We start from the raw sequence: 25,382 nt of genomic DNA, 5'->3' as shown, positions 1-25,382 counted from the left end.
TCAAACCAAAATGTTATAGGTAATGCATTGCTTAATGAAATGGATGCATCATAGATAAATTAATATTAATTTAAAACTGTTAGAATGAGTCAGGAGTCACATGAATTCTATTCCTTTTTTTTTTTTTTTTTTTTTTTGTAGCGGTATATGCTGAGAAACTCTGGTAGAAGTTTCTGGTGCTCATTGTAGTCTGTTATCCGCTCCTTCTTGACTACATTGGGAGACCTCCCAGACTTCCTTACAGTTAGGTTGGACCATGTGACTAGTTCTGGCCAATGGCATGTGAGTGGAGGTGCCATGTATTGCTTCAGGAGCCAGAGACTTAAGAGTTTTCTACCCCTTTTGCCTGCCATAGTATCACCGGAAGCCCCAGTTTCCAGAGGTAGGAACATGCAGCCTAGATCTATGAATTACTGCTTGAACATGAGTTGCCCCAGAGAGCCAATGGAACCATACACAGCAGGCTTTGCATGACCAAGAAATTAACTTCTGAATTTTGTTTTAAACCTCTGACATTAGAGGGTTTGTTTGCTTCCACAGCATATCCTAACCTATCCTGAATAAATAGAAACTTTGTTCATATAAATAAGTAGATATGAATGAAAGCTGTGTTATAGCAATATAACTCCATTATTTGAATTCCTTTCTCATATGTCCCAAAAATCAGTGATCCTACATCAAAAATTATTTTTCGTCATCTATCAACTGATAATTTGATTATGTTCTCCTTGACTTTTGCTTAAAGCAAAGAACTGGAAACACTTGATTTGTGAAAGAATTTGTTACCCAGTCATTAGAATGATTCACTTTGTCAGTTTCATAGAAGTAAAATTGAAAGGCTTTACTACGACTTTTCAAATGACTGTTAATTATGCCTGTTACTCTTTCACTTATAGGCACCTTATTTTACCTGATATACAAAGTAAGGGTGGGAAAAATGAAGTACTGTTAATTTCATTGTACTTTTGTTAATACTATTTTTTCTATTAAAATGTCTTTATCTTAGTAAGTGCTTTAATCAGAACACTACAGTTGCAAATTTAGTTCATTCAATTAATGAAAAATCTTCATAAAACTTAATTGGTAAGACCAATCCTCACTGTCAAACCCATGGGTCAAAAAAGACAACATTCCAAAAAAGTCTGATTTCATTTCTCAATTCAATAAACATGCTAATGTTTCACTTAGAAATCTGAGACAGATAAAGCATAGAGCTTTGCCATGAGCTTTTCACCAGGATAAAGCTAAGACATCAGGTTCTTATCAATATCTACACTCTCCTTGCTTTCATAAGATTTTCTCTCCAGAAATACTTTCTTGGACAATAGTCAGGAGTTGGATGAAATAAAGTCTTAAACAAAGTGGTTATCACTCTTGCTGTTCCACTATAGATATTAATATCAATATGAATACACATTAACTTAAAATACCCCAACATAGAATTTGTAACTCATCACTTCATCCTTAACAGAAAATTGTATGAACACAGGGAAAGAAATGAGGCTCGACACTTTATAATTCCTTTATTAAAAGTAGCTTCACTGACATTATTGCTTTGAATTTTTTTCTTTGTTTGGTGCCATGGAGGAGTTTCCCAAGGTAAAGCATCATGGTATGATTTAGAGTGAAATCCATGTCTTTTTTTTTTTTTAAGGTGGAGACAGGTATTTGTGCAAGAGAGGTAGGAAGGAAGAACAAGTATGACAGCATGATCTCATGCAAGTTAATTCTAAGAAAGAGTATATATGAAGGTTAAAGATTCTGGAAATTGAGCTCCTTAAAAATGCTCATACCCCTGTGTCTCTTGGAAATCTTTATGTACCTTCAGGGTATGTGTCCTAAGTTTGAAGACTGTTCACTTAGAAAATGTATTTCAATAGCCCATGGAAGCTACATAATTAATGAAAGATGGATCTCAAGTTACCTTCTGTGAGGTAAAGGTAGGAGACCCACTGGAGGACTCAAAGGCCTTAGGAGATAGAGATAGTCCTAGTGTATAGGAAGAACCTGGACCTGTGAAGGACTGAATAGAGCCCAAGTCCTTCTCTAAACCCATGTTGCTGTGGATGAAAAATAAACATTTGCTGTGTTAAGCCACCGAGATTTTGAGATTCTTTGCTACAGCAGTTAACCTCCCCTGACTAACAGAGTAGCGGATGGTGCTGGATTGAGTCTTACGACTGCAGGGGCCTTGTGACCAAGAACTGCAGTGTCCAGGTAGGGAATTGAATGGCAGTCACAGCCATTCTCCAGGGATAAGGCAGTGCCAGGGAGAGCCAGGATGGGACCAAATCAAAAGAATAGACTACAGTTGGCATCAACTACAGATATTATAACAAATGCCAGCAGAATTCCCAGGAGTGGGGCCAGACAGCTACCTTCAGTGGACACCAGAAATCACAGATCCACAGTCAGTTGTCACCTTCTTCCCCCAGAACTCAAGGGCACAACAGGTTCTTGTACATCCAACCACTATTTTGAGGAGGGAAAGGAAACTCCGAAAGACTGAATGTTTAACTAAAGAGACCATCTAATCCACCCTGGATACAGAGTAGAGCTTTCCAAAGAAGAAACATATAAACAGTAAGAAGACTATCGGAGATGGAAGAGCCGAAGATGTCTTTAGTTGGGAAATGAAAGATTTTCCATTACCAGGAGTCATAAAAAACAAATTATTTTTTTGGGGGGAGGACACATTAATTGTATGTGAATGACTTTGTAATCCTGCTACTTTTTTCTTTTCATGTTGTAGCTATGAAGTCTACAGTTCAGGTTAAAAATAGAGGTGGAAAAAAAATGTTTCTTAGAGTGCACATATATGGATAAAACAGACTATTTCAGTACTTTCTATTTCTGATATTTCATGATTTGTCCATAGGGACAGACTCTCTGGAGATGTGGTTCAATACCAAATATCAAAGTACAGAGCACCGACAAGCAGTACAGTTTCTTTCTGCAAAACCACTTTACTAATAACATACTTTGTCAAATTGTTATGCGTGACTATTACACTTCAATATACTTTGGAAGGATAATTGACTAGCGGTTTTTTACCAAGTCCACTGAGAAGAACAGAACTGTAACTCCACTTGACAGATTATTAAATTGAGCTTTTATATCATCGCCTAGTTCAAGCCAATCATTCTTTTGAGTCATAAACATACAACTGTCACATAATATAATATCTTTTAAAAAATAAAGTCCCACAACTTAGAAGAAATTATGGAAGTTGGTTGTTCCAGTGTGTAAACTACACAAGAATAACAAAGGCCTGCTTTTGGGAGCTGTAGTAACTGTTGCAGGCCGCCAGGACTTCATTTTTAAGGCATACTCTTCAAATTGTGTTTCTAATGACGACAGTTTTCCACTTACAAATTTAGTCATACCTTCTCCCGGAGCTCCACCTTGTGACTAGTGGCTACCGGTTTTGAGGCAGCTGGTTGTAATAATTAAAATGCACTCTCAACAATGACGAGCTGCAATCTGGAAGGGCAGAGTGTGACAAGTTTCTCTTGGCTAAGTGGGGACTAACAGTGGACACCCAGAAGGAGTTCAACCCCCAAAGCAGCAGCCCATGACATATATCTGTGGAAAACGTCACACAGAAAATGAAATAAAATCCAGGGATCCAATCAGATGCAGAGAATGTGGGTACAGAGTAATGTACAAGAAAAGAACTAAAAGAGGTGGTTTTTTGATGCTCGTTGAAAAATGGAATTCGGAGGAATATCTTTTATTTGGATTTGCTGTTAATGCTGTTGTATAGCTTTTGATTGGTATACTTACCTTTATGAATACAACTATATACACATGATTTCATTTTAAAAACCATATTATGTTTAAGTATCTATTAATAGTTTATATAAAGAAATTATTTTTTGTTTAATTAACAAAAAACAAAAAACAAAAACCATATTCTCTAGGGAGGCCCTGAACATGCCCCAGCTTTTCTCTATCACAAGACCTTCCTTAATTTTCATAAACACCTGATATTTTCTACTCATGCATTTCTTTACTGGTTTACCATCAGTTTCCTTTCTTTAGAAAATAAGTGCCATGAAAACAGGGATCTCATTGACTTGCTCACCCCAGTACCTCCAGTTTCTAGAATAATACTTGGTTTTTAATGGGAACTCAATAAACATTTATGTAATGAGTAAACTTTGAAATATTGATAATGAAGTCATTTTTCTTTATAAGAAATTAATGAAGAAAAATCAAATCTGATTTTAAATTTATGGACAGTATCATGCTTTTAATCATTATTTTACTGAATGCTATAACTAGTCCAACACAAATGGAGATGGTTTCCCAAAACCATAGTTTCTTAAATAGAACACCTCAAATAAACTCATTTATACAGCAAAGAGGTATCTAGATTACTATTGGAGAGTAACTTATTTAGTACTTCTCAACATATCCTATAGTCTGGTTTTAAGGGTACTCTAATTCAGATCTTCAATTTTTCCCATTTAAATTCAAGTTACATTTTACATCTTTTGGTTGTTAGGAGTGTTATACATTATTTTATAACTTTAGTTTTTAATAAAACCCATGAGTTTTAACAGTATTAAAACTCAATAAATTCCTTTAAGCTTATCTATAAGATATTTTTAACTATCAAACTTAGTCATCACTTAGTAGTTGAAGGTTTTGGTCCACGTCGTGTGGTTGCTATGAAAGTGTGCTGCCAACCAAGATCTTTACTATTTAAGGAAATTTTCTTCTCCTTTAGTTTGAGAGATCAGAACTCGTAAAAATGAATGTCACCCTAATATTAGTTTAGAGCCAAGAACCGGTGAGTTTTAAGCTTAGAAATCAGTATTTCCAAACCCTGCTGTTAAAACTGATTGAATTAAAAAGATTCCATTAAAAACAAAGAAGAAACCTCTCAGAAGCCTTTTTTTTTTCCTATCACATATAAATGTAGGGTTTTATATTTTGATTTGCTTCTTTTCTTTCTCTTTTAATGGAATGAGGGTGGGTAAATGTCTCAATAGACACCAGCTTAGTTTTAAAATTCCCAAAAAATTTTCGTAGAAACATAGTAATGCAAAAACTGTTATTTACATTGGTAGGAGCGTTTTCAATAGGGAGTTTCTTTTAATAGTTCTTGTTTTCTGAATAGTGACCACTGTGTAATTTCTTCCTTTTAAGAATAGATCACAGTTGGGGAAATGGATAAATCAATACCCTTTTGATTTGGTTACAATTCAAAACCAGTAATCACTTTAAGAATAATTAAAATACTGACACAATTCACATTATAATGGCATCTGGTCTGTAAAGGAAGATACAGAAGAGGCTCCCCTTGTAGTCTTCTTTACTCATCCTCATGCTTGTGGCATTCTCTGATTTCATTATTAGTGGTCATTCTTCTCAAGATCAGAAATGAGAATATTTTCTTCCAAATGTACTGTACTAAAGTTGGTTGTAGGATAGTAAGGATTGCCAAACCCTGCAAGTCTCCTGAAGATACCACTACTGTGCTTGTATATGCAGAAGGACAGGATGGAAATGACCAGAGTTACTATTAGTGTCACTGCTACTGCAAGAGGTACAATGCTGTGACTTGGTCCTGAAAGAAGATGAACAAAAAGGAAAACTTCAATGATAGTGAAGTAAGACGGTTACTTTCTATTTTATTATTTCTAAGAAAAATCAAAATACTCTCTACTGTTCCAAACATACCTTTTTCTGGATGTTCCTTTACCACGTGAACATCTAAAATCAAATACCAAAAAAAAAAAAAAAAAAAAAAGGTGAGATGAAATTTTGCTTTTAATTCCACAAAATTATGTTATTATTTATAGCAGGACTCAACAAACTATGACCCTTGCGTTAAATCTGGGCACATGTTTTAATAGATAATGTTTTATTGGAACTCAGCCACACTTATTCGTTTATGCATTGTCTGTGGCTGCTTTCATGCTACAATGGCAGCATGACAGAGACCATATGGCCCCCAGAGCCTAAAATATGTGACCTTTATAAGAAAAGTTTGCTAACCTCTAATTTACAGTAATCATTATTAGTGCTTACAAACTACATACACTGCTTTTTCTTTCAAGCTGAAGAATTCCCATCTAGTCTCTGCAGTGTGTTGCAATAAAAATGTGAGTAAAATACAGCCCCTGCCTGCAAGGAACTCAGTCTTGTTGGAGTCTGCTATGCAGTTTGTTCAGCTGTGTTAACCTCTGCCTTTATGCAAGAATTTTAAAATCAACATCTTCTCACCTTTGTGATCTCAAGAATCTTGCAAAAAAAAAGTTCCACTCCTAGGTATCTATCCAAAGAAATCCAAAACACTAATTCGAAAAAATACATGCACCCCTATGTTTACTGCAGCACTATTCACAATAGCCAAACTATGGAAACAACTGAAATGCCCATTGATAGTCAATTGGATAAAGAAACTGTGGTACTTTTATACAATGGAGTATTACTTGGCCATAAAAAAAGAATGAAATCTTACCATTTGCAACAACATGGATAGACCTAAAGGATATTATGCTAAGTGAAATAAGTCAGACTGAGAAAGATAAATACCAGATGATCTCATTTATATGTGGAATCTAAAGAACAGATAAATGAGCAAACAAAACAGAAATAGATTCAGAGACATAGGGGAAAAATGGATGGTTGCTAAATGGGAGGGGGTTGGGGATGGGGGAGAAGGTGAAGGGATTAGAAAGTACAAATTTGTAGTCACAATATAGTCATGGGGATATGAAATACAGTATGAGGAATATAATAAATAATGTCATAAAGATTATGTAGGGCGCCAAGTGGGCACTGGACTTATCAGGAGGATCACTTCATAGACTGTGTAGATGTATGATCATTGTGCTGTACACCTGATGCTGCAGCAGAATAATATTGAATGTCAACTATAAATATATACAGAGCGTGCCAAAAAAAATGTATAGACATTTTAAGAAAGGAAAAAACTGTATGAAAATTTCAATGCTCAATATATAGTCATGTTTGACTTCTATAATTACAAGAGGTGCTCAAAGAGGTTACCATCAGCGTCCAGACACTTCTGATTACAGCGAACTACTGCTACATAGATAACATCTCTTAAAATGTGTATACATTTTTTGGCACCTTCTGTGGCACTCCACAGGATGTAAAGTACAGCATAGGGAATATAGTCAATGGAATTGTAACAGCTATATATGATGTCAGAGGGGTAGTAGATTGGGGGGGGCAGGTCACACTTTGTGTGGGGTATAAATGTCTATTATGCTATGTTGTACACCTGAAACAAAGAAAAACGAATCTTGCAAAATGAATAATAGCTCCTCCATTCAAAAAGTTAGAGGGTTTCTGTTTGAGGACTTTCTACGTAAAAACGTATGTCTTTCAAGTAGACGCTCTCAAAATTTGAACTCTGCTATTTTTGATATCCAGAGGAAGATGAATAAAGGTTTTGTGAGTGGAGGAAGTGCCTTGGTGAGTTACTCATATCCATTTGCTCTTATAGACTTAAAAGAAACATCAATATTGTTACCAATAGCAAAACTACATTTTTTAAAAAACTTGATTTTGCAATTTAAAAATAATATTGTATAATTTTGTATAATATAATTGAAAACATGTAGTATTGTGTGTGTGAAGATACTTCTTTAAGAAAGACTGTTAAAAGAGTATTATTTTCAGGAGGCAGTGAGAAGCTGTAGAAGGAGCATGTAGTCAGAAAATTTGGAGTGTAATCCTTTGATGTAGCCTCAGTTTGTACAAGTACTTTTCTCATCTGTAAAATGGGAATATTTTATCTGCTCCATTGCCTTGGAAAGTTGCTAAAGAGACATCCTATGCATTATAGGTAGTTTTGAAGTCTTGTGCAGATGCGAAGTATTTCTGATTTGTTCTTGATACTTAAATGCTACTGATCACTTGGGCGTGTTACTTTTCACACAGAGTTGATACTCACACTATTGGGACTTTACACATTGGTGCCCATACCTACCAGTTTTTTCTTCTTCTTTCCAGTATGTAGTCAGTCACCAAGACCTGGTGATTCTCTTTTCCTATTTCTACCCTCCCTTTTTGTTCCCAGTTCTATGAGTCAAATTACAACGGCCTCCCTTTATATGTGGTTCAATGGGACTCCACTGTCAGTGTCCACAGAGCCCGTAGGGGGCACTGTCTCCTTCACCATGGAGTTCAGCCCTTTCTGCTTGAATTGGACTACGTTACTGTCCAATTTGATTTCCATCACTACCTAACGTGAGCCCTTCACTCCAACCTAAGCTCATTCTCAGCTGCTGCCCTTGGTCATTTGTCCAATATGCCTTCCCGCCTCTATTCTCTTCATCTTTTGGGATTCCAAGGCTTCATCTCCTCTGTGATGCCTTCTCCAGCAGCCCAGGCCACAACGACCCCTCCATCTTCATAATACTGGCCCCTAGATACTGTTGTGATGCTTAGGAACACCTCTCCACTGTAAATGAGCCTTATTAACATTCTATCTCTGTTTTTGTTTGCAATGGACTAGAATTTTCTGGCTTAGATTCTAAAATTATTATCGTTTTTTATCACCACAAATGATGTAGCTCAATATGAAGTTAAAATATGACTTTTATAACATATTGTGGCTTGTAACAGAGAATCACATCTACTTATTCACAAGGACACCGAGGCCTAGATTATATTTCTTGGGACCAAAGATGAACCTTAAAAATTTTGAGTAGCAATTGCCAGAATTGAGATGCGAAGTATTTCTGATTTGTTCTTGATACTTAAATGCTACTGATCACTTGGGCGTGTTACTTTTCACACAGAGTTGATACTCACACTATTGGGACTTTACACATTGGTGCCCATACCTACCAGTTTTTTCTTCTTCTTTCCAGTATGTAGTCAGTCACCAAGACCTGGTGATTCTCTTTTCTGGCAATCTCAGAATTGCCAGAATGAGGGTTGCTGTTGTACATTTCCAGCCCTATTTGCTTGAGGTAAACTGCTGTTTTACAACCCTTAGGTTAACAGCTAGAAAGTCATAGTGTTTGAGTTGATTTATAATGATTTTTTTCTCATATCAGTGAAAAAAGGAGCTGAAATGGTCTCTTATTTGTTTGATGTAGAACAAGATGATAATGTTAGAATCAATCTGAATATTCCCTGAACACTTGGATTTTAAAACCTTTAAATGTTAAAGGAGTGGGTCAACATTAGTCAGGGCAGAATCAAAATGAAGCATTAACCTCTGACTTCACCCACCTGCCTCCATTTTACATATAACCCCTTTTTTTTCTTGACACGGGGATAACTGCCATACTCCTTTGGGGATCCTCAGGGCAACGCATAGATGGGGTTTAATGTGGTCCATCTTTGGCTTCCGGATTCCCCAGTTGGACTGGTCTGTGGGAGTTCCATCAAACCACTTTATGGTTTTATCTGTGGAAAAATGACCAACTTATAAATTATGTGCATGGTTGTCAAACATACTAAGACTGGAAGAACCATAAAAAGCAGCCCCTAAATTTAATGAGACTCTCTCCTTGTCTGATGCTTTCAACTCTAAGTACAGTTCTGAACGCAACCTCAAAAGGTAGGTGTTAGTAAAGTTGCCTTGTGCACAACTCTTTATTTATTTTAGATATATGTTCTAATTTAGTTCACTTAGGATAACACATTTCTCAGTATTAAGTTTGAATTTTGAAATATTTCACATTGTTATAAGCAATTTAAAGAGATCATTTAATAAGCAACACTAATCAACATAGAGACAAATCCTTTGACATCGCAACGTCTATATCATTACAAAATGGCTCACTTTCTAAAAGACTTTTACAGTGAGTTTCTTTAAATAGCAAGCCAGTGGTATACAAAGGTTGGAGGCCATGGGAGGAACCATCCATGTGTAGGCAATAAAGGGGTGCTTTGTTGGAAAAGGATTGAAAACCAACAGTAAATCTCACTAAAAATCCGTCGGCTTTTTAAAATGTGCTAGAAATTCTAAACAATGTCAGTTTTTTGAAATACACCTCCTTGCCAGGGTGGACCCACACTCCACCTTTGTACACCACTATGACAAGCTGTCCACACCAATTCAAATAATTGTCTTTACAAGTACTTTCAAGAGTCATCACTTCCATACTCTTCCATGGAAGTACTTTACAAGTGCTTCCATGGTATTCTTTGGGAAGAATACCATGCTCTTATTTGATTACAAATTCTGGTTTTTTTATGTGTAGCAAATAATTCTAATAGTATAATTTATAACTGAAACCTTTCCATAACTATTGTGCTTTTATAACATTTAGGAACTGGGAATATTTTCAAGTAAATATGGTTTTGGTGTCTATGACTAAGTCTGTGAATATAGTTCCAGACAAGCATCTTCATGAAGGTAAACTTGATGTGTTTTTGTTTTCATTATGGGTATGCTGGGTTTATTTCCTAGGAAAAGAGAGTATGGAGAAAAGGGTTAGTTAGCAGTGTTGTCTTTGGAAGACATGGCTTTACGACTTGTGCTATTTTTTCAGAGGAAATGTATCCAAGGAGAGTTTTCTGGTTTGTAGATGCCACTTTCATCAGCTTTGACCACTGTGTATTTATTTCCACCCTCTCTTCTTCTCTACCCAAATCACTTACTGTCATCATCAAACTGAGCATTCAACCAAACCGTCTGGACAGAAGAACCAAAAGCAAAAAGCTCTTCTAGGAGAAATGAATTTTCAGCCTCATCCTTGATTGTTAAAAGATTAGATCCTATAAAAGTGACAAACAGCAAATGAACAAGTATTTGTATTTACATGTAAATACAATTTAAAAAAATGTCTCTCACACCATAATTTGTAAAGCTCAGGGTTTGAAAAGTGAAAATTTTCATTGTACATAGGTGATTTTTTTATTAAAAACGTTATAGGAAAACCACATTGATTAAAAGATACAAGCTTGTACTTAAGAAGTCAAAGCATAGCAGATTAACTTTAGGGAACATTAAAAATTCATAATTCAAATTCATTCAAAAGAAACATTTTTTTTTTTTGAGAAAGTACAGTCATCTGAGATATCATCTTAGGTTTTCAAATTCTGTGCTGGACACTGAGTTTCATATGTTTGCCATCACCCAAATAAGCAAATTCAATAGTATTTATTTTTTAAATTGTTTTTGTTGCTACGAAAGTCACTAAATAATCAGGCAAATGAAAAAGAAAAAATAGCAACACATTGTTTACTGAAATGTCAAGAAATAGCACATCAAAAGCATTTTACCATCACAAAAGAATTACCTTCCTTTTTGCAAAATTCATGAGCAGCCTCAAAAGTCATACTGTCTAGGACTGTAGAAAAACTGTAGCAATTCCTTTTGAATTTTATCCAGGGAATAGATGTTTCTGAGCACAGCTCTGGGTATCCAAATGGTCTTATTTCTGTGAACAAATCAGTTATGATTTCAGTGTGGTGACTGGGTTTAGATAAACATTACATTTCATTTTATGAAAGACCAACATAAATACATGTAATAAAATTTTCACAGTAATCTGAAAAGTGGGTTTAATATACATGATTACAAAACTGGTACTGGCTTATAGCATTTGTAGTAGAAATAATCTTTACCTACACATCACAGGGTATATTAATGCAAAGCTTTATAGGCTTGGTTTGGGTGCTGCTTGGGTGAGGGCTGCTGACTTTCATGTTTACAGTTAGTATCCTAAAGGTTGGAAAAACTGGGAGAAATCATTCATAGAAATACTGGCAGCTGAATGAAGCTGGCGAAAGGAAATTCCAAATGTACGAAATTGTACTATGCAGTGCTACATATTACAGATTTTTAAACAAATCCTTACCTGCTAATCAAACTATTAAGGAAAATAATGCATTTAATAAAGTATTATTCATATAACATAAAACATAACATAAACATAACATCATAAACACAACACATAACTAAGGGATATTTGGGGTGGACTTTTCTTTAGAGGGCAAGCATGACAGTTGGGACACATCCACGCTGAGATCCTAGATGGGTGGCTGGGGGCACGATACCTAAGCGCCCTACACTTTGGTTTCTTTATTTGCAAAAGGGAGCTTACAACATCTTTCTTAGAATTTGAGAAGTGTGAATGAGCTAGTGCTGGATGCTTCTTATGCAGTCAATAAACACAGTGTTATTGAAAAGGTAAGACTAACTTTTATGCTGTTTTAGAAGCAGAATTAGCTTTTCCAAAGGTGCCAAAAAACGTATATACATTTTAAGAAAGGCAAAAACTGTATTAAAATTGTAATACTCAATATATACCGATAACAAAAGATGAATACAAGTCATGTGTATACATTTTTTTGGCACCCCCAGTATATGGCTATCGTTTAGATTTTTATCTTGACTATTTTGATCTGAATTTACATAATGTGCATACTATTTGACTTATAATATCCAGAATGTAACAAATAAGTGCACTTTTACTGAATGAGAGATTCAAAAAGAGACCAGCTAGTGTTAAGGAACTCTCTGTATGTACACCACAGCGATCAAGGAAAGGGGATCTGGTATAATGGGATACACATCACCTCCGAAAGGAAGGAAATTTGGCTTCTACTCCTGGGGCTGTTGATGGACTTCTCTGATATCTTCAAGGAGATATCATAGATATGATTTAATGCTCTGAGTTTGTTTCATCTTTAAAATAAAGTTCACCTGGTTGGGCCAGGTGGCCTTTAAGTACAATGAGATGTTATTATCATTATTAACATATAAATATATACGTAATATAGTTATAAATATTATTACCATGATTATTATGACTCTAGAATCATACTAGTCCCTGACTTAAACATACATCTTCAGTCTGGCATTCAAGGTCACCCACACACGTTCCTAACCCAAGTTTCTAGCCTAATTTCCTACCTCTCCCTTTCCCATAACCTACGATGCAGGAAAATGTCAACCCGAGCTCTGCCATTGCATGCCCTGTCCTTTCTTCCTCCCATGTCTTTGCCCATCCTTTTCTGCTCACGACGCCTCTCCAGGTCCCATCACTGCCCCATTTACGTCTCAGCCATGCTTCAAGGCCAATCTCCACAGTCATGTCCTTCAAGAAGTCTTTGTGCATTTCCGCAAGTGGATATGATGTCTCGCTAATGCCCACAGTTGCTACTGCTCATATGGTTTGGTAGCCCTGCCTTGTTTAACAGTTATTTGTTGGTATATCACCTACCAGACCAGAGGCTTCTTGAGGAACAGTACTCCTTACTACTCTTCTTCATAGCACCTGCTTAGCACAGTGTCTTGCATAGAAATATGCACAGTACATATTTCTTGAATTGCATAGAATTGAACCTACCGGGAGGTACATGACAAATAGCTCCTTGCAGAAATGACTCGCAGGCTGTGCTACTCCAGCGCCCATTGGTGTCAGCAAAAACACAGTTACCAAGGAAGGAGGACTCCTCATCTTTCCAAAAAGTGAAGGAGGATTTGGTGCCATCTGACCAGTCAAAATTAAGATCATTCTGTGAAGGGAAATTGAGCCATCATTTCCTGGCCAAGGATGGCACTGCTGGTGGCATCACCGTGCAGTCTGAGCATCACTTGTTTCACAGATAGATTTATATTTCCACATCTTACATTTCTATTTCAGGGGATCTAGCAATCTCTGCCACAAGCAGTATCTTTTTTAGATTTTTGGGAATACGTGGCTCCCTGCCATCATAATTTCCCAGCAAGCAATCAGAGTGAAGTTGGATCAATAACTTGTTTTTTACACCAAAACAAATTTCAGATTGATCAAAGATTCAAACATAAAATTGAACACATAAAAGTGCTAAAGAAAACTTGGCTAAATATTTTATACTCTTAGCGTGGGGAAAATCTTTCCAAGTTTGATACAAAATCCAGAGGCCATAAAGCAAAAATTGACTACATGAGTTAAATTATTCGGTAATACAAAGATACAGTAAACAACCATGAAATACTATCCTTTCACCTATCCCGCTGGCAAGGATTAAAATTTTGACATAGTCAGTGTTGGCAAGGATGTGAAAAAACTAGATGGTATCAAGACTGCTGCTGGCATATAAGTTGGTGCAAACTTTCGGAGGGCAGTATGGCACTAGTTGTTAGAAACGTAAAGTGTGCTTAGCAACTTCACTTCTGGGAACTCATCCTACTTGCACAAGGATAGTTGTTATGCACTGTTTGTAATTGAAAACTGGGAAGAACCCAAATGTCCATTCACAGGAAACTGGCTTAATAAGTTGTGGTATATCCTTATATGTGTTAGATTTTTATGTGCTGACATAGAAAGCTGTTCAAGGCATATTCAATAAAAAAGCAAGTTGAAGGACAGCACATATAGTACGAGCTCATGTGTATATAAAAAACAATACACATATTCCTCCATTTTATTTGTACGTATGTGCCTCTACAGAAAATTTCTAAATGCCACACAAGAAACTGTTTCTAGTGATTGACACTAGGGAATAGAACTAGGGGTCTGGATAGAATAGATTTACTTTTCACTAATTTGAGTGTGTAATACTTTTATTACAGAAAACTGAAAACTAACCTTACTCCAAAGCACACCCCTGGAGGGGGAAAATAACCTACAAGTTAAATTTCTAGGGGCCCTGAATTAATTAACAATCACATTCCTAAGCAGGAAGCGCGATTCATTTTTCTTGGGATTTCGTGAATGCTACACATCACCCAAAGGCAGGCGCTGGAGTTTAGGATTTGTCCCAGTGCATGCATGACGCAGTATCGTGAAATTTCTCAGAAATTTCCAGAGAACCTTTGAAGGGCATTCGTTTCCAGAAGTTAGGCAAATAGATATTTACTCTAAAAAGGTGTACACCTTTATGTTGTAGTCCCAGGCTGCTCCTAAGGTTGGTCAGTAGTTATTGTATTAACCAAATACTTAAATGTTACATTTACTGTTCTTTCTGGGATTTTTTTTTCTGTGCCAATTTCAGTGCTATGTCACTGAGATGTGAAACTGAATTATGTAAGGTCTGTCCGAGGGATGGCAGAACACCTACATCGGCAGTGAACAGTCCGATCCAGTGGGCACGTCCTAGCCGGTTGAGCATAACAGTGAGAAAGGACTGGTGATATTGATCTGTAATGCTGACCAGTTCGGCTCCGTGCATCAGGCAGGTTTTTATCGCTGTATACCAAGTCATGTTTGCACTAATTATTTTGTAAGTTCTGTTTCCATACTCTAAGGTATTAGGGATTGGATACAGATCGGATGTATTTACACTGTGTCCAGAAGTATCTAGAACAAGAACAACAACAAAAATCATTTGTAGCATTTGGATGAGAAAGGGGGAGGCAAGGCTTATCAGCATGGGAACCTGTTACCATGATCATGGTGCTGTTAACCTCAGCGATTTTCGTCTCAGGGTTTGATTATTTAAAAATGAGGAGACTACCTGAAAGAGTAGATGATGCTAAAGAATGAAAACACCTAGGAGATTTAATGAACGAGTTTCTTTAAACCTTGTATGGAATATGTCTAGAAGGTTTCCCATTTTTGACCATCCCTTGTCAAATGGACCACTCGGTGGAACTGATGCTATCTCCTTCGGTAGGTTTCATTCTGCCAGCTACACTGGGCCTACCACGGGCTACTCTGGCAGACGGTAATACTTACTAAGAGAATATTGACATCTATCATGTAGTCCTGGACTGCACTGCAAACATAATTGCACAAGTGCATATTCTCAAATATGATACTTCATTAAACTTTTGAGACAGCATGATAGCTACCATGTTTAATGTTTACCTGTGTAAGTGCTATAAAAGAAGTTTAAAAATTAATAAATGCTTAGAAATACACACAAGTTCTTATAAATAGTTACTTTTAATGTCACCTGTCAGAGTCAAGATTTAAGAATTAAAAGGCAAGGCTTTCCCACCGGTGATCACTGGTGCTTTCTTATTTGTGAGTAGCTGTGATCATGTAAAAACGAAGCCTGTGTTTTGCATACGGATGTTTTCTCTTTAATATGTATGCTTACCTTTTTGTTCTGTATTACAGTATGTACTAGCATAGGCTAAATTTTGAAAACTTAAAACACAAAAACAAGGTAAGACTTTCTGAATTGTCTGATCCAAAGTGGCTGGGATTTCTCTCTGTACTCATATACTGGCTTTATTACACTTGGGCTTGAAAAGGAGCACAGTGAGTTGTGGATAGGTTAGAAGACCTCTGATTCAACCCTAATCTTGACACTAAATGGCTAAGAAATCTTGGGAAATTGGTTAGTCTCTCCAAACCTCAAATTTCTGGACTATAATATTAGTAAGGCCTTCCTCAGAGGTGTGTGGGTAGAATTGAACAAGCTATCTACAAAGGGCACTTACAATAGAAAAAGCTGGCAAAATCATGTTGGCACATAGTAGTCACTCAGTAAATGCTGCGTCTTTCTCCCTTCTCCTCCTCTTGCCACACTCTCCCAAATACAAATGACCAAGTGGAATTTGACGTTTACCTGAAAATGCTACCTCAATATAGTAGTATTACATGTTGCCAAACCAAAGTGAAACTCACCTATTCACTAAGTAAATTGTGATGGACCACACTTTTATCATCTATTTCTTCTCTGCTAGAAGCCTGTTTTCCAGCTTATGTATGAAGTTTAAGGTTACTTATACAAAACCAATATAATACCAAAGTAGCTATTTTAAAATGATAATAATTTGTAAAATTAAAGTAGCTGAAATTATTTGTCTATGTGACCCAAATACCAATGTAACTGTTTTCCCCCACTGTTATATATCTGTATTTTCATACATGAATTTCTCCTTCTGTACTTGATTTTATCAAGTTTCAAAACATAAGTGACTAAGCAACATGATTTTGCCACCGTTTCTATGAAAAAGAATGATCCATTAGAAACCAAATTCCAAATTGGGGTCTTCACTTGGCCCTTGTCTCTCTTTTTATTCAGACATTTTTATTCTTTCATGCAGATAAGAGACTTTAGGCTATGATCCCAATATAAACACATTTATATGGCCCATAAAGAAAAAGAACAGAATTTGGGTATTCATTGTAGACTGAAAGAATTTGTGCAGTTGGATAATATGTTTTGGAAATAATAATAAAAAGAACTATCACTTTTTAAACATATGCTGGGAACTTGCTAAGCACTGTAAACACGTAGAGCCTGAGATAGTTATTATTCCATTTTATAGATGCATAAATCAAGGTTCAGAGAAGAACCTTGACTGACAGTTCATTTACAGAGGTGAGGTAGGAACCCAGAGCCATATGAACTCATGCCCGTGCTCTCAACCATCACTGCTCTGTACTATCTCCAAAAGAAAAAAATACATTGTTAGTCCCAAAAATATCAGAGAGAATGTGGTCAGCAGTACATTTCAAGAAGAGATCAACATCAAGTTCTCAGAGTAGAATCCTTGCATTTAATTGAGAGACCTTGAGTGTGTTACTTATTGTTTCTAGTACTCAAGTTCATCCTCTGTAAGATGAGGAGACTTTTACCTACTTCATAGATTTGTCGTGAGGATTTTGTGGCACAATGTTTATAAAGCCAAGGCACGGCACCAGGTACACCATAAGTGTATAAGGACATGGTATATTGATATTATTTCTTTCCCTACAAGACTCTGCTGTTCTCATAATACATTTACTATAGTACCTGGGACATAGGTAGTCACTCAGGAAATGTTGCGTCTTGCTCCCTTCTCCTCCTCTTGCCACACTCTCCCAAATACAACTGACAAAGTGGGAATGTGACTTTTACTTAAAGATGTTACCTCAATATAGCAGTAGTACGTGTTGTAAAACCAAAGTGAAATCAAGCTCTTTACCAAGTAAATTGATCTGGTGTCTTCTTTCAGTTCCTGACCACTGTTATGTTTAAGTGATAACAGTGAACAAGGAAACTAGGGCTTCCCTGGAACTGCTTTTCCGAGGATGGGTTGATGATCTTTAGTATCATTAAAGGGTTCACATGTTTGCCACAATATGAGGTATAATTCATGTACAAGTAAGCATATACACAGAAGGCTGCCCAGAGTGTCACACAGCTCCAGATACATTATGGCCTTCTAGGGTGGCATCGTACAGAGAAGCCTAACATTCAGTAAAGCACTGAGATATGAGCTGTTGTTGTTGTTTGTATTACTCAAGGTCACTTATGGTGTTCATCAACCCCACTGGCTACTTGTAATAGTATGGCTTTGGGATTTCACACCGGAAGTCATTGGGCCTTCTCATCATCAGATCTAGAAACATCCTGCATGCCCTGTTTAGCCACAGAGATCATTTTTAGAGTTCCAAGAAAGGGGGACATATTGAGTTGGTTTGTTTCCTCGACTCTTTTCCAGTATTTTCTCAATGTCTTTTTTATTACCTAAACAGACACATAATTCCAGAACCAAGCAATAAAGACTTTTAATATAACCAAAGTGGATACATAAACGTGGCCATTACTCAAGTGGTCCTTAGAACCCCCAAAGAGGGCATAATCCTGGGGTAGTGGAGATTAAATGACTATATGTACTCGTATGTATGTAAAGCTCAAAGAATCAGTGCCTGCAACGGTTAGCTATGGAACTGTCAGTGACATAGCATGTAAAATAAATATGAAGAGAAGAGTGGGCCACAGAAATGAAAGGAATAAAAAAGCAAGCATTTCTTACCCTGCATCTTCTCACAAACAAACCCGTAATGTTCTTTTCCACAGTCTTCAAAATACCATTTTCCAGTGAAATGAAAATTAGGATTACTTGACAGCAAAGCACAGAGAGGAATGTGTTTTTCAACTTTGGTGGTGTTATGACTTGGAATCTTTAAAAGAATACATGTCAAAAAAAGTGGTAACATAACATTATTAAAACATTGACATTTTTATTAAGGACTTAATTTTAAAAATTCAAACACCATTATTCTTTTGTTTGCATTTAATAAATCTGTTCAAAAATCACTTCATAACCTAAAACAAAAAAATTCTTGTGATGAATAAAGTAATTACATTTATGGAACATATAAAAATTATATGAAATTACATTATTAAAATATAGTAATAACCAACTAATAAAAATTATGCCTACAAAATATAGGAAGTAAAAAAAACTTCAGCTAACAAATCTTGAATTGAATCTCTTGCTAAAATGACTTCTAAAAAATAAATGTTAAAACTTACATTTATTATATCAAATGGAGACCAGTTAGAATATGCCACAGGCTTTCCATTTAGCCATTTTTCATAATCATCATTTTGTAACCCTATCCACACATTAGTGGTCTGGCCAAAAAGATTCATAGTAATGAAAGCTGAAAAATAAGAATACATTATAAAATTTAATATTATATAAACCATTTGGGTAATCAGCCAATTCTGTTTATAGCCATGATTTTATTTAATTGACAGCAAAACTTAATTACCAATCAATTGTCGGAATTTGTTACTTTGTCCTTATTAAGGTAATGCAGTCTGTTTCACTTTTGTTTCAGTTTAAATTGACAGAAATTAGCTGGCTAAGCCTGAGATTTCATCATATCATTAACAAAACAATTTCCAGTGCTCACTGAATGCCTTTCTTAACCAAAGAGGATTTATTTGCTATGTTCAAACTAAAGTATATAATTGCCTAAATATCTAATAAAGGTGTAGAGGCAAATTTAAAGGGATCTATAAAATTATACCATGTAATTATAATAGACTATACCTCAGATTATTTTAGCCATTTTGAAATACAGATTGTAAATATGTCCTTATTCTTTCCACTACTACTAGTGTGATAAAAGGCTCCAAAAATCAACAGTTTATAAGCAATGTGGTGTATTAACTTTTACAGGTGTCATGATACGAACCTTATAGGTAAAACAGAAAATTCATGAAAATACTGGTATGGAGATGTTAATTTTGGGGGGGAATATTTTAATAAATACTTGACTAGAAATGCTTAGTTTTGCCTGACTAAACACATGAGTACCTTGTTCCACCTCATTTTCAATGGCGACCAGTGTCCCCCCTTCTTCCACACAGAAACTTTGAGCAGATGTCCAGTTCTTCCCACCGCTCGGGTCTTTGGGGATTTTCACCAAAAGGCACTATGAACAATGTCAAAAACATTCATTTCTGCAATTTTATAATGAATTAACAATTTCCCAAAGACAATGAGGAGCAGTCTTGAAAATTCTTTATGATTTTCTTGGGCAGAAATGACTCCTTTTGTCTTTAAGCTGCTCCAAAGGTGTGAAGGTAAAAACAAAGAGGACCAGCTTTCAGAGTGAGTCAATGCCTAGCTCTCATTTGCATCAGGCAGGAACAGAAACAAGGATGTGTTTTGTCATGCGAGGATATCGGAACAATGTTTCTTGCTCAATGAAAAATAGTATGCCTTTTAAAACGGAGCCAGCCTGATTGCAAAGTTTATAGTGGCAGATTTTAATCTAAAAAAACACACCGTTCTGTGGGTAGTTGATAACAGCTTAGTTCAATTTCATTTGGAAATACACATCCTCACTGTAAATGAGAAAGAAATACCGAGGAGTCAAAACCACATTAGGTATTTAAATTCACCAAGAAAGTGGAATCAGCTATGTGGTCAGGAAGATCACGAGGAAGAACCAGAAGAGAAGACATGAGCCCAGGGGGAAGAGAAGCTAGGGCAGGACAAAGGAAACCTAGGAAGGAGAAACAAAAGGGAGGGTGCCCAACTATGTCAAACGAACACAGAAAGAAAGCTGTGGGATTTGGCAGTGAGAGTCGGTTGTTACTCATGAGAGATCATGTCTGTGCATCGCAGGGGTTACTCACTGTGGGAGGAGCAATGGAACAGTAACTACTAGGCAGGACAGGCAGGGTTGAAGGAAAGCCACCCCCACCCTCACCCCTCCAAGCTCAGTGCAATTTAAACGTTAGTAGGGCCAGATGGAGTCGAGGAGAGAGAGAAAAGAGAAAAGCTATAACACATCCAGAGAAGTCAGGGGAGACTTTATTCAAAGGATATTCCATGGGAATATTCTGTCATCAATAAACATAGACAACCCTGAGCATTGGTCGGTCAGATCTCAAGATTTTGCCACTGGAAAAAAATCTCAGCTACAAGATAATTCGAGGCTAGTGTGGAAGCCTACACTTGAGACAGCCTCCTTCCCCGTCCTCCTCTGGAATGGCATCCTTCCTCATCCTCCTTTACTCTCTAAAGGTGTCAGTCTTCCGTCCCTTCTCCCCCATCATAAATTCCTTACAAAGCCTAGAGACTAAATGGTGCTCCTCTTTGAACATCACAATAAAGAAGGTCACCAATAAATATTTATGGAAAGAAATTAAAGCCAATAGACTCTGAAATGATTGTCAAATAACATTCTCAGGTATTCTAGACTTAGTCCAGTGCTTCTCAAATGGGGCCACTTTGCCCCTCGGGGGATATTTTGAAAATGTCTGGAGATAGTTTTGGTTTTCACAGCTTGAGGTGCGGGGGTTGCTATTGGCATCTAGTGACGAGAAATGCTGCTAAACATTCTATAATGGCTGGGTCAGTCCCCCAGAACCAAGGATTTTCCAGCCCCAAATGTCACTTGTGGCCAGGTAATTCTTTTCAGAACTCAGTCCTGATCATGTCATCCTTCAGTGTAAAGCCTTCAGGGATTTTCCATTGTTCTTAGTATGAAAACCAGAAACCCCGATTGAGACTGATACTGCGTTACCAACTAAAAGAGGAAGGACATTTTCAATTCTGGTTCCTTTTACCTTGTTTGGTGCAAAAAGAAATTGAATTGGCTTTAAAGGATTTTCATTTTACAACAACTGTTCTTTTATCTATTTCTTTCATTTTTTCCTCTTTGCTCTAATTACAAATTCCAAAGAGTGGCACATACTAATTATTAGGAAGTCTTATCATTTAATGCGAGTTTACCTTGTGTCAGATAGTCACACTAATGAACCATTCATAAATACCAGTGAACCTTATTGGTTCAGTTAGTTCAATAAGTCTCTCCAGAAAACACACACACACACACACACACACACACACACACGCTCCCCTCTTTTTCCACCCCTGCCCCCAACATTTGCCTCAGCCAAGATTTACTAACTTGACTATATGAGTGTAGCTTCCCCATTACCAGGACTTCACTGTTTCTAAAAATATATTATATTTACTAACACACTTTGAAATGGTGTCATTAATAATTAAAGCATGGCAACAAGAAGAAGTACACCATCCTTAATTTTAAACTGTTTATTTATTAATTTGCAAAACGTGATCAAGTTTAACACATCTCTGATTATGACGGTAAATGACAGCTATCCTCCTGTATTCTAAACAAGTTTTGAACATAAAATTCTTTTTTGTCTCCAAGTCATTTCCAGCTCAAAATTTAAAAATAGCATTCAAGAACTTGCCCCCAGACTTGGTCCTTTTGCAGTGTTCTTTTGTTTTTTAACTTCTCTAGATCTAGGTTTCATCACTTTTTGTTTGTTTGTTTGTTTCAGGTGTACAAAACAATGTAATAGTCAGACATTTACACCCCTCACAAAGTGATAATCCCCCTCCCCCAATCTACTACCCCTCTGACATCACATATAGCTGTTAAAATTCCATTGACTCTATTCCCTATGCTGTACTCCACATCCTATGACTATATACATGTTAAATTACAGTTGACATTCAGTATTATTCAGCTTCGGGTGTGCAGTGCAGGGGTCAGGCATCTGCACCGTCCATGATGTGGTCTCCCAGTGTTTTTACTGACATTGAATGACACAGTCAGTGCTGTCTTTATACAAGCCTGAAACCTAGGAGTCATCCTTGCCCTCCAACTCCATCCCCCCTTCAACCCTACCCTTTGGAAATCCCATGTCTCAGTCCCCCAACCATTCCCACTGCCCCACAGTCACCATCTGTCACCATCATCATAGCCCAAGCTACTAATCTCTTGCCTGGACTATTGAAATAAGTTCTCAACTGCTCTTACCTTTCTCACTCTTGCCCTCTTCTAGTCTAGCCTTGGCGCTGAAGCTTGAATGATTCTTTTCAAAACTCAATCCTGATCATGTCCCTCTTTAGTTAAAACCCTTCAGGGATTTCTCATTGCTCTTAGGATAAAAGCCAGAAACTCTAACATGATATCACTCTTGCCTACTTTCATCCCTCTTCCCACATTCTGGATCTCTATGCTTCTTTTAGTTTCTTCCATAGTTTCCTTGTCACATTCCCTCTCACCACAGGACATTAGCACATGCTGTTCCTCCTACTTTTAATGTTTCCTGTCCTTCTGACCACCTCAGTCAGGTCCTCCAGTTATATAGTTTTCTAGAACTTTGTAAGTCTCCTTCATCACATGTGTCACAGTTTTAAATTATACTTATATTCCTAATTGATTTACTAATGTTTGTTCCTCTTCTAGTCTATAACCTCCAAAAGAGAATGATTGTGTGTATTTTTCCTCACCATTGAGTTACCAATATCCAACACAGTTAAATGAATGAATGAATGAAATCCTAAGAACTTGAAAAAATTTTTCAAAGAAGAGAAAGTATTTTTTACAGAAAAACCATGTTGTGCATGAAATAAAATATTGGTTAATCCCAAACCAGATGGTGCAAAGCAGCCATTTAGCACTTCATTCAGGTCCCTGAATAAAAATATGTAAGTAGAAACACAAGAGTTAATCTAACACACACACACACACACACACACACACACAGAATTTCTTCCTCCTACAGCTGCTGTGACAAGTATCTTAGATGATTCATTCTTCCTGGGGTAATCCTTGCTCCAGCCTCTTTTATATCATCAAACACAGAGGAAATCATTTATGAACATTCAAAAAGTTGCTTCACTTCTGGCATCTGTTTTAAAACTCTAAACATTAGCTAATTAATCAACCAACTAAGATTTTTTTTCTTAGAAGTAACCAATAAAAATTAGTCTAAGGAAGTTGACAAACAAGAAGCAAAGTTTAATGGGACATAATATATTGAAACTCATTCAAAACTGTGAAGTCAGTAATGTCTGTCATTGCTCTCTCCCAGTTTTTCTTCTCTAGGTTTTTTTTTTTTTTCTTAATTAATCAGAGGATCCATCCCTAATGGGGTCTCCACTCCTATCAGTTATCATTCCTGTTACCAGCTTTTCTAATAATCTGATAAACTCATTTATTCCAAGGTGTAGATGACAGATGAGTCAATCTCTGAAATATCTCTCTTAAAAAAATAAAGAAAAGAGTTAAGGCAAATGAGTAAGGCACAAGTGGTGGGATTTTGGCCATTAATATGCAGGGAAGGCACTGTGAATGGAGAGACACACTTGGGGACCCTGAAACCTCACTCTGTAAAAGATCACCTTCTGACGCAGGCTGCTGTGACAGTATCCTGAGTAATCAAATTGTCTGAATAACTTGAAGACTAAGTTGTGCTACTGTTGCATTGTTGGGCAAATATTGGCTACACGTTAGAATAACTGAGGGAGCTTTTAAAAAATACTGATGCCTGGATCCCATGCAGATCAATTAAATCAGAATCTTTAGGATGTCACTAGACCTCGATATTTTTAAAAGGCTCACCTAGTGGATTCTAAATATTTGATCAGGGCTGTGAATCCCAATCCAGCTGTTAGTTATCAATAAAGGTTTAAAAAAATACTCTGAGCTACACCGAGGGTGTTTTAATCCTGCTTCACAGCTAGCTTCAGAAAGCCCTTCTCCTCTCATGTATGTGTCTGCGCTTTACTCATGCCCTTCTCTAGTCCTCTCAAAGGAAGCATTTGCTTGCTCTTTGAATGGGGTCGGCCCTACCATCCCTATTCCTGTGCCCACGTGGGTACATACTCCCTGTGCTTACCCAGGAGGAAAATGGCATAGGGCTAAGCTGTGCGGCTAAAAATATTTGGGGAAAGGATAATAACCAAGGGCTGAACCAAAATTAACCATTGTGAGTTTCTAAGAATTATTTCTTTAATGCCAAGGATTTGAGAATTTCCTTAAGACATCCTCTTTTATAGATGGGAGGACTGATGACTTAGCACTTAGTAACGAGAACAGTTGTATTCATGCTTCCGGGGTGGTCAATGTCTGTATCAAAAATGTGAATTTTAGACAAGATAGGTATTTCTTTGTGTCTGTTCCCTACAGACCGCGGCCAGGAGGCATTTGTAATAGTAGTTGTGAAAAACTAGCAGGCACAATAATTAGCTAAAAATGGACCAAAACCTAAATATAAGAGCTAAAACCACAAAGCTCTTAGAAGAAAACATAAGGGATACATTTTCAGGGCCTGGGAGTTGGCAAGGTGTGCTTAGCTATGATCCCCGAAGCACAAGCAGCAAAAGAAAAATGCGATAAATTGGACTTCATTACAATGAAAAACTTCTGTGCATCGAAGGACATTATCAAAAGAGTAGAAAGACAACCTACATAAGAGGAGAAAATATTTGCCAG

The 25,382-nt window shown here is 36.8% G+C and overlaps 1 protein-coding gene across 1 annotated transcript in view; it reads right to left on the bottom strand.

The window, feature by feature from the left end:
- Positions 1-5,075: 5,075 nt before the first annotated feature.
- Positions 5,076-25,382, bottom strand: part of PLA2R1 (phospholipase A2 receptor 1) — a 100,568-nt gene continuing 80,261 nt past the window's right edge. The window contains exons 21-30 of the mRNA XM_033112512.1: positions 19,931-20,048; positions 19,138-19,268; positions 18,635-18,782; positions 14,998-15,236; positions 13,302-13,470; positions 11,247-11,387; positions 10,606-10,722; positions 9,229-9,405; positions 5,692-5,724; positions 5,076-5,578 (exon numbers count right to left, since the gene is read on the bottom strand). Coding sequence (XP_032968403.1) covers positions 5,364-5,578; positions 5,692-5,724; positions 9,229-9,405; positions 10,606-10,722; positions 11,247-11,387; positions 13,302-13,470; positions 14,998-15,236; positions 18,635-18,782; positions 19,138-19,268; positions 19,931-20,048 — 1,488 coding nt within the window. The 3' untranslated portion in view covers positions 5,076-5,363. The remainder of the gene's footprint in view (positions 5,579-5,691; positions 5,725-9,228; positions 9,406-10,605; positions 10,723-11,246; positions 11,388-13,301; positions 13,471-14,997; positions 15,237-18,634; positions 18,783-19,137; positions 19,269-19,930; positions 20,049-25,382) is intronic.

Source organism: Rhinolophus ferrumequinum, chromosome 8, assembly GCF_004115265.2.
Source record: "Rhinolophus ferrumequinum isolate MPI-CBG mRhiFer1 chromosome 8, mRhiFer1_v1.p, whole genome shotgun sequence".
NCBI classification, from domain to species: domain Eukaryota; kingdom Metazoa; phylum Chordata; class Mammalia; order Chiroptera; family Rhinolophidae; genus Rhinolophus; species Rhinolophus ferrumequinum.
The sequence above is the reverse complement of the archived record's forward strand: the minus strand, read 5'-3'. Positions and strand labels throughout refer to the sequence as shown.